Consider the following 6,770-nt stretch of genomic DNA (forward strand, 5'->3'; position numbering starts at 1 on the left):
GGAAGCTCAAATCGAAGAACACGCCAGTCAACACGTAAGTCTTCTATTTAATATTTATTTTTTTTTCTTTGGTTTTGTTCGGTTTTCTTCTTTGTTTTTTTTGTTTTTGTTTTTTTGTTTTGTTTTGTTTTTGTTTTTTGTTTTTGTTTTGTTTTTGTTTTTTTTTCCTTTTTCTTTTTCTCATTGTAAACACTTGAAAGACAGACCCCGCTATGGGGCAGAGCGGCGGCCCCGCTCCCGGCGTGGGGCAGAGTCCCCATCACGCGCTGCCAGGGCCGGGCTGGAGATCTCCAAAAGGGAGACGGGAGAGAGGAGGAAATTCCCATGTAGTCAGTGCAAAAACCGAGCAGAGCCCGCGGGCGCCAGGCGAGCCCGGTGAGAAGTGCCGCGTGCTCCGTTTGGCCGCTGTCCCCGGCAGCGCCGCTCCACGCGGGGAGAAAAGCCAAACATCATGGCAGCGTTGGGCCGAGGACGGCGGCTCCCTCGGTGCTGGATCCCTCCTCGTGGCTGCAGGGAGAGCGGGTCGCTTTGCTCTTCTCACACTGTCTCTCCTGGATGTTCCAAGGTTTGGTGTTGCGGTTGGTTGGTTGGTTGTTTTTTTCCTAATGTTTAAATTAAAAAAAAAAAAGAGCGGAAAATAAAAATAAAAAAATAAAAAATTCGCCGTTGTCCCGAATGGGTTCAAGTTTCCAGTTGGTTGTTTCTTTTGTTTGAGTTTTTGTCGTCTGTGAGGAATTGAACGTCAGCCCAAAAGTCCAGGCGGGGCGGGAGGGACGGGGAGAGGAGGTACAGCAGGTAGCAAGGTGCCCTGAGAAGAGATGAGGCCACGTCAGCACAGCGTGCACGGCACCACGGCCGGCTCACACACCCCTACCCCTACTCACCCCTTCTCACCCCCACTCTCCACCCCACTGTGGGCTCACCTTAGAGAGAAGTCAGCAAGCACGCCCAGCAGGTCAATCGGAAGGATGCTCTGGGCAAGATCTGTTCACTTCAAACCAGGAATCTATACAGCTGGAGAGAAGACAGCAGGTTAGCTTCCGTGCCGAGTCCAGGGCTGCCCCTACCTCCCGGCCACCACGGCTCCCTGTGCCCACGTACCTTTTGTGATAAATGCAGAGGCAGGGCAGCCTGGCTATCGTGTCCCCCTGCAGCAGCTCCTCCAGGCAGATCACACACTCCCCGGCATCCTTGGTCAGCACGTCGTCTGGAGAAGAGAGCACCGGTGAGACAGGGGTATTGTGTCCCTGCCCTGGGCGAGGCTCATCCCCACATTCCCCACTAAGCTGGGCTTCTCCCCACCTGCCCTCACCCCTGCTGGGCAGGATACCGGGACGGCACGGCCCCGCTGGGCACGGCACACTGTAGCGAGCAGCACAGTGCTGTGCTACGAAGGGTCCCAAGGAAAAGCAGCGGACACAGCAAGTGGCTGGAGCGCAGCCCTCTTGGCACGCTGCAGCCCCAGCCTGCACCTCCTGCCTGCTCACAGCGTCCCCATGCTGGCAGGACACCGTGCCCACCCCAGCCCTTACCGTTGTAGGAGAGACGAGGTTTGCTCAGACACATGATAAAGTGCATTTCCATCTCGTCAGAAGCCACGGATTTGGAGCAAATGGGGCACTTGAAACCTGGAAGGAGAGCAGAGGGAAGAGCCCTGAGCCGGGGGGGAGGAAGGAGAGCGCAACCGCATCCCAGGGAGCACGGAGGGTCCCCCACCTGCATGGTGCCACTGCCCCCACGCTGCGCCTGCCGGCTGCACGCTCATCCTGCACTGGGTGCTCCGCAGAGCCAGCACAGGGACAGCCACCCAGCCGGCGTGCTGCTCGTCCCCCAGCCCTGCGCAGAGGGCAGGGGAGCCAGCCAGGGTGCAGCACACGTGGCCCCAGCTGCTCCCAGGCATTAAAGGGCGAGGAGCACGCAGCACCCGGGGACGTGTCCCCCCCCCATGACAGCCAGCTCTGTCCACCCAGGAGGCGCCTGCGGCCATTCCACATCCCCAAGGCCCCCAACATCACCCTGAGTTCTGCCGGGTCCTCTGGGCTCTGGTTTCAATGACAGCATGGCTCACCGCTCTCCCCATCCCTCTCTAAGCCCACTCCAATGCTGTCCCTTCTCTGCTCACCAAGACCATGGTTTTGCATCCTTCCAGCTCCTCAGAGGCACCTCCTAACACAGGGACCCAGCTCAGCACCCCGTGGCCACTCTGCCTTACAGCACGCACACGCGGCTGTGAGCAACACGGCTGTGACCGGGAGCAGAACCCCAACGAGCTGCAGGTGCCCCGGGCTCCTGCACTCCGTGCTCAGCCCTGAGCTTGAGCAGATGTAGCCCAAGGCGTGCAGCCATTGCCGTGGGTTTGCACCAGAATGCCGAGCAATCCCTGCCTGCAGAGATGGAGAGGGTAACATAAGGACCCGGCTTCTAAAAGCAGATCAGGTTTGACTGCAGTGTCGCTTAAGAGCTTTTTTCATATATATGCAAAGCCTGTACAGGAAAGAAAGGGAACGTACACAAATGAGGACAAATTGAGTTCCTGTTTGCCTCCAAGTGGATGGGACTGGGGGGTTTTGGGGTCCTTGGAAAGGAGGGAGCTCAGAGGGGCAGAGAATGCCTCGCACTTGAGCACTCGTTAGCGGCAGAGGTAACCATGGACTGCACCCCCTTCCTCAAAGGATCCCAGGCCAGAGCTGGAGGGGCCGCAGCCGGGAGCCCATCACAATCTGCCATCTCATCATCAGCCTAAATTTACCCCTGACCAATTCAAACCTCGTGGCAGCCAGCACCCATTGGCTTAAATAGCATTTTTTCCTCTCCTGAGTGTTTACTCTGCTGGTGTATTTATAGCGAGGGCTCAGATAGCCTCCCAGCCCGCTCCCTGTGTGGGATGCGTTCCCGTCCCCAGCTGAACCGGGCACTGCCAGCCCCGTCCCTCCTGCACCAGCCCCATTGTCAGCCGTGACGTCCCCGGGCGGCTCCGCTCAGTGACTCCTGAACTGGAGCAAGCTGCCAGGAAGGGCCACATCTCCGTTAGACCTCATTTTCTCCAGCACTAGCACCAGCAAAGCTGCGGTCCCCCTTTTGTTCCATGCTGATGTGCTATTTTCAACGGCTGCCCCAGATCCAGCAGCACCCTCTGAGACATGTGAGGAGGGCAAAGAGAGGCATGCAGCCCTCCCACTGTGACCCCACGGCAAGGACACAGGGTGCTGCACAAATGTAGGGCATAAACCCTAGGGAGAGGCCCCTGAACGGCACTGGGCTGGGCCAAGGATACTCCTAACTCTACGTTTTATGAGATGGGGAGAAAAACGACATAAAAAACATCATGAAAAGGCACGAATCCCCTCGTCTGGAGCAGAGCAAGGAGCACAACTAGGCTGCAGGGTAGGGGCTGCTCTGCACCCCAGCTGTCGGCACAAATGCTTGGCATGGTGAGAGCAGCTGGCAGAGGCGATGCTCTCGGGGGTCCCTGAGGTGGACAGCTGGCCCCAAACGTGGGCAAGGGGCTCCACGAGGGGCCGAGCTGCAGATACAGCGACCCACAGGGAAAGGGCTTCATCCCATTGCCAGGTGACATTTTGGGGAGCAGGTGGACGGAGCCATTGGGGCCGTTTCTGCACGGGTTCCAGCACCATGCTGGAGCATCCGCCTGCATTCCAGATGCTGAGATGGATGCTGGGGCTCGGAGCCGCCCCCCGTGCAGGGTTGTGCTATTTACTGCTTTCCCCAAAACCCTCGTTAATCCATCCTGCCGGAGCCGCCAACCCGAGCAACACAGGAGATGACGTTTAGACAGCTGCTCATGGAAAATTCAGCTCCCTCCCTCCTCCTCCTCCTGCAGCTCTTCCCGTCCTCCTCCCACACACCTCAAAAAAGAGAAGGGGAAGGGCTCAGCTATTCCTCCCACTGGGAGGCTCAGGGGAGGCCTCTGTGATGCAGGATGGGCTGTCAGCACCAATCCTGGCATGGATGGCACGGGATCCCACTGCACCCCGTCAGCACGGGGTCTGAGGACAAGGCATCCTGCAGGAGGCTTTGAGGAAGACAAGGGCTTTCTAGGGCTGCGAGGCACGCGTTGCTGGGTGACCTCATCTCTCCAATGGCTCGCTCTAGAAACCATGAGCAAGCAGCACTCGTGGCCCTCCAGGGGCTGGTGCCCTCAGAGTATTTTTAGGAAGGTTACACGGTTAATTTTAGAGAGCCAGGCAGAGCGGAGCTGGGAACCTCTGAAGCCTCCAGCAGGACCTAAAAGCACTGAAAAAGCCCCGTGGTTAACACTGACAGTGCCCAAAGCACCACCACATCACCCTAGAGCTCTGGGAGGGCAAAGACACATTTTCAATCAAAGTGAGCTGCCCCACATCAGGTGAGGATGTGGCCAGGCAGGAGAAACGAGAGAACTATTGGGTCCCACTGGGGATGTGACACCTCACTGACCTCCGGCCTACAGGCTGGTGTGTAACACCCAGCCACAGCTTCCCATGTGACACGGGAACAGCCAAAGAACTGAAAAGCACCCTTGGTTCAGCTCCTCCCTAACAAGTGAACGCCAAAACCGCTTTGACAGGTGGCTAAAGAAGCCCCCGATTCAGTGCCCACCCGGCACAGCCCCGCAGGACACGGGGTGCTGTGTGCCCACATTGCCATGGTGGTGTGGGTGGCAGCACGGGGTGCACGCAAGCAGGGGCACATAGGTAGGAAGGAGCCGAGCACTCCGGCCTTGTTCCTAAGGGCTGTGCAGGCGTCCTTCCTCCTGATTCATGGCCGTGGGGAGGTGCAGAAAGCCAGAAGGGCAGGGCCAGCGTGGGAAGGAAGCATCCCACCTTCCTGGGGGGCAGAGGTGGGACACGCAGCAGAGATGCCGGGTGGCAGTGCACACAGAAGCTCTTCTGTGGCTGCAATCACACTTGCCAAACCTAAGTCCTGATGTCACAGGTGGGATCTCCCTCCTGCACCGCACGCTATGCTCCCTCCAGCGTGGGCTTGGAACTGCAGCCTGCAGTCCCCCTGCCTCCCAGCCAGCTCTGTGCTACCGCAGGAACACCCTCAGTGCTGGGAACAGGCTGCCTAAGGAGTAGCACACAGCTAATTTTAGCATTCCCCAGAACAGCAACGCGAAGCAGAGGAGTCCTGCATCCAAAGGCCAGCTCGAGAGACTGCTTTTTGCCTCCAGAATATTTCACATGTGAAGGAGATGGGCTGCCTGTGAGCACCACCAGCAAGGCATCACCTTGCGAGGCAGTGATGGGCTCAAGCCGCCACACAGCAGCCAGGACAGCACTTCTGTGCCCCACAGAAAGCCCCCCCACAGCACCCGAGGCAGAAGGGCAGCTCCACCTCCCTCCAGACGGGAATTTAAGCCACACGGACAAGGACAGCCTTCCCTCATCCTCTTCAGCTACAGCTGTACAGAGACTTGCAATGGATGGTCTGAACGGTGGATCTCATTCCACTGCAGCACTTCCAACAAAATGCAACTCCATCACCAGCAAAGCCAGGCTCCCAAATGAATTACTCCATCACCACAAGAGATGCAGGTTTTCCCTTAATAGCCTTCTCCAAAAACCCACCCCCAAAGCCATACTGTATCAGACTCCAATTTCTCCAGGCTTTAAGCCCACAGAGCCGCCAGAAACACATGGCCGTGGGGGACATGGGACTTCCTGGCTGCCTCCCAGCCCCCAGGCATCAAACCTGAGCCCCCAGAGAGCTGCTCCCTGCTCCCCAGCACCCGTGGGGCCCAAAACTCATCCAAACCAACCCTGGGCGCACGGTTGCTACCAGCTGAGTGCTTGGGGTTGCATGGGAGGAGGTATCAGACCCTAGGGAGAGGGACAGGCTGGAGGCACAGGCAGAAGCCCTTACAAATCCCCCGCTGCTGCGTTCCTCCTCGTGCCTTGCAGGCAGCTGGGCCTCTAAAAATACCACTGTTGTCACGTCGGCCTTCCTGCCAGGGATGGAAACACTGCTGAGCCGCTTCGGTTCAATTCCTCACGCTGTGGTGCCTCAGCAAGGCCTGGCCCAGTCCCACTGCTCTGCCTGGTAGGGGATAGCCCCTCTGTCACCAGTATGGCCTCAGCAAGCTGGACGGGAAGCTCAGCCCTCGGAAATTCCTGCTAAAATCAGCAGAAGGGTCAATCTTTCCACTGCTCCCCTGCAAGGCCACCGCGCAGAGCACGTGGTCTCACTCCTCCGCTGCGAGCGAGAGGCCCACAGCTGCGTGAGCAGCCTGGAACTCCCCCTTGGTCCTGCTCCACAGCCACCCAACAGCACCAGGGGCAGGAGGGGAAGGAGCAGGGAGCCAGCCCCAAGCCCCAGCCCCTGCAGAAGCCTCAGCAGGCGACAGAACCTCTCAAATTTTCTCCTGAGCCAGTGCTGGAACGCAGCAGAAGGAACGCTCCCCTCCCTGCAGGCAGGAAACACGGGTGGCCGGGCTCTGCCCACGGAAACGCTGCGCAGCAGCACGAGAGGCCCCAGGCACAGAGCTTCCTGCAGCTGCAGCTCCACGGGGCTTCTGCAGCGCTCAGGGCCTCCTCGGGTGCTGCCTGCAGCAGCCACATTTGCTCCTGTGAATCGCTCACCGGTTCTCGTGGATTTCCATTTTTGAGAGAATCGGGAAAACGCCTGGTTACATTCATTCAAAAAGGGTTCCAGCACACCTGGGCTTTCAGCACAGCAGCAGGGTGAGATGCACCCTGCAGACACCCAAATTTGCCACCTGATTTGGCACACAGCAGATTACCTTGGAAAGGAAAATACTTTTTTTTTTT

General features: G+C 58.2%; 1 protein-coding gene across 2 annotated transcripts; it reads right to left on the reverse strand.

Annotated features, from left to right (window-relative positions):
• Positions 1-127: 127 nt before the first annotated feature.
• ZNRF1 (zinc and ring finger 1) lies at positions 128-6,732 on the reverse strand. Of its 2 annotated transcripts, none has more exons than XM_010717916.3 (5): positions 6,350-6,732; positions 1,533-1,628; positions 1,102-1,207; positions 924-1,014; positions 128-808 (listed from the first exon to the last, which is right to left on the reverse strand). In XM_010717916.3, the coding sequence occupies exons 1-4, from the start codon at positions 6,636-6,638 to the stop codon at positions 957-959; spliced, it is 549 nt and encodes a 182-aa protein (XP_010716218.1). In that variant the 5' UTR covers positions 6,639-6,732; the 3' UTR covers positions 128-808; positions 924-956. The 2 variants fall into 2 exon arrangements, with proteins under 2 accessions (XP_010716218.1, XP_010716219.2); XM_010717917.3 differs by lacking the exon at positions 6,350-6,732 and adding an exon at positions 1,717-3,826 and having other exon boundaries at positions 169-808.
• Positions 6,733-6,770: the final 38 nt, after the last annotated feature.

The sequence above is a fragment of the Meleagris gallopavo genome, chromosome 13 (assembly GCF_000146605.3).
Source record: "Meleagris gallopavo isolate NT-WF06-2002-E0010 breed Aviagen turkey brand Nicholas breeding stock chromosome 13, Turkey_5.1, whole genome shotgun sequence".
In the NCBI taxonomy this organism is placed as follows: domain Eukaryota; kingdom Metazoa; phylum Chordata; class Aves; order Galliformes; family Phasianidae; genus Meleagris; species Meleagris gallopavo.

Bases quoted from the DNA above. Each gene is read 5' to 3' on its own strand.
- ZNRF1 (XM_010717916.3), bottom strand. From the start codon at position 6,638: ATGAATGTAACCAGGCGTTTTCCCGATTCTCTCAAAAATGGAAATCCA. The intron at 1,208-1,532 runs GTAAGGGCTGGG...TCTCTTCTCCAG, and splicing joins ACCTCGTCTCTCCTACAACG to ACGACGTGCTGACCAAGGAT. The intron at 1,015-1,101 runs GTACGTGGGCAC...TCTTCTCTCCAG, and splicing joins CTCTGCATTTATCACAAAAG to CTGTATAGATTCCTGGTTTG.